The 2,323-nt window shown below is 35.9% G+C and overlaps 1 protein-coding gene across 1 annotated transcript; it reads left to right on the plus strand.

Moving 5' to 3' along the window:
* The first annotated feature begins 344 nt into the window (after positions 1-344).
* Positions 345-1,524, plus strand: LOC115977755 (zinc finger protein 3-like). Its single transcript, XM_031099773.1, has one exon. The coding sequence runs from the start codon at positions 547-549 to the stop codon at positions 1,378-1,380; it is 834 nt and encodes a 277-aa protein (XP_030955633.1). The 5' UTR covers positions 345-546; the 3' UTR covers positions 1,381-1,524.
* The last annotated feature ends 799 nt before the right edge of the window (positions 1,525-2,323 follow it).

A 2,323-nucleotide genomic window follows, 5' to 3' on the forward strand; every position in this document is an offset into this window, starting at 1 on the left:
ATTTCAGTTACAATTGTGAAATTTAACTGAAATCGTGTTTTTAAAACATGATTTCAACTTTGTCTTATACACAGTGTATAACTATCACTACTTTATATATGTATATCCTTTCATGTCACCCCATGTTATGATACCAAGATGTAGTTTGCTTAAGTTGATTAATTACTTTGTCGCATATAGAATAAAGGGTAAAAACTATTTTGCACAGTATACCGGCCTAAAATAACACTTCAAAGAGCATAATGCTCTCACAATCATAATGAAAAATTATTCTCTTTCACGATATAGACACATCAATAAATGCCAGGACTGATATATATTAGGCTCCTTGACTGGATGGATATCTAAAAATGCATGGAGTTCCAATCAAAATGTTAAGCGTGTGACAACAAGTAAGCCTACTAATATACGTCCCAATACTTTTCCACTTTAAAAGTTTGTTGCACAGTGAATCCTTGTTGCATATATAGCACAAAGCATTTACTTCCCATCAATGACCTTTTATCTTTTTCTCATAATCCTCCAAGAAAAAAAAGTTGTTCTCCCATGGAACCAACAAAGAATGAGCTATGTATGTCTAATCCTCCCAGCACCTTCTCTGCTCCAGAGGGTCCTCCATGTCCAAATACACCACTGCAAAACCAAAAAGAAAACAAGCTGCAGAGAGTTGAAGAAGAAGAAGAAGAAAAAGAGACAAAGTCAGATATCCTACTAGATCTAAATCTCTCTAGTAAAGATTCCAATCATGGTTCTGATGCAGAGCTCAATCTCATTGATTGTTTGGAAGTGGGTTCATCTCAAAATCCATCAGAAACCCCCCAAACTTCTTCTGCCGAGCCACGAATTTTCTCATGCAACTATTGCCAAAGAAAATTCTATAGTTCACAAGCACTTGGAGGACACCAAAATGCCCACAAAAGAGAGAGGACTCTTGCGAAAAGAGAACAAAAGATTGGAGCACATATGATGGCCTCAGCAGCAGCTTTTGGGCGCTCTATCAACCATGACCACTATTCAAGCTTGGCTTCTCTTCCTCTCCATGGTGCTTATAATAGATCTCTTGGAATTCAAGTGCATTCAATGATCCAAAAGCCTTCTCACACATCATCTTGTAGCGGCTTCTTTGGACCTCGCAGCTGGTCAAGACCACCTTTTATTAACCAACAACCAGCAATTGGGAAGCTAGGAGTTGAGAATTTTCATGTAAAAGCAGCATCACAGTCTCGAGCTAGTGTTGGTAGATTTGAGGTTGTAAGAGCAATGAACGGTTCTCTGGCCAATGATGAACTTAGCGGATATTGGTTGGCAGGAAGTGGTGGTGGTCTTTTCAAGCCTAATCAAGAGGAGATGAAGAAGCTTGACTTGTCTCTCAAGCTCTAAGTCTAAGCACAATTCATCTTTATTCTCTTTTGATCGTCTTCGCTACTTTTGTTTCTAGGAAGTTTCAAATTTTCTAATTTCCTCTCTGTAATATAGTGTAGATTTGCGTATTAAATTGATAGATTTTTTTCTCTCTTGGTTATTTACGTGAAATGATTCATATTGTTCAAGATGCATTTAATTGAAACTTGGAATTATGTTTGTTTTGTGCTTGGATGAGAATCTATTTACCCATTTAAGATTGGATCATTTGTCTATCCGTGGACTTAGGTGGACTTGGGGTGAAAAGAAAACATAAGTGGAGCCAAAAATTATGGAAAAATTGGTAATAATTTCTGCAAAAATCTCATGTTCAATAATTTAAAATTGAGATCTTACCCTGTTAAGAGCCTTGTAACTCAACTAGTTAAAACCTCCTAATAGTTATAATGTAGAAATCCCAGTTCAAATCCTCTCCCCCAACAATAGAATTAAAAAATATAAATTGAGATCTTACACTTAAAGTTCAACTATATTGTACCAAATGTTTGATCTTTAACTAATAAAACTGACAATCTTCACAACAAGCCGTCTTCCAAACTTGTTCACTATCTTTTACCAACAATTCAGTCCAAAAAACAGTCTCAAGTCTTAATTGTCACAGTACCTATAAATAAAAGAAAACCAACATGATCAACTGCTACACTAGAGATGGATAATGCATCCATCCAAATGTTTTGACTTTACTAGTTTAATAATGCCAATCAATGTCGTCAGGAGCCAAATCCAAAAATGAAAATAGAAGACCAGGTAAATTTTTTTTAAGGAATCCCTGAATTCCTGGTTCAGGATAAATTATGCCACTATCATTTTTGGCTGGCATGACATATCGGTTTCAGAATTAAGACTTGACAATCACAAAAGCTTGCATAAACAGAAGAAAGCCAATAAGAAACAGAGAACA

Source organism: Quercus lobata, chromosome 2 (assembly GCF_001633185.2).
Source record: "Quercus lobata isolate SW786 chromosome 2, ValleyOak3.0 Primary Assembly, whole genome shotgun sequence".
NCBI classification, from domain to species: Eukaryota; Viridiplantae; Streptophyta; class Magnoliopsida; order Fagales; family Fagaceae; genus Quercus; species Quercus lobata.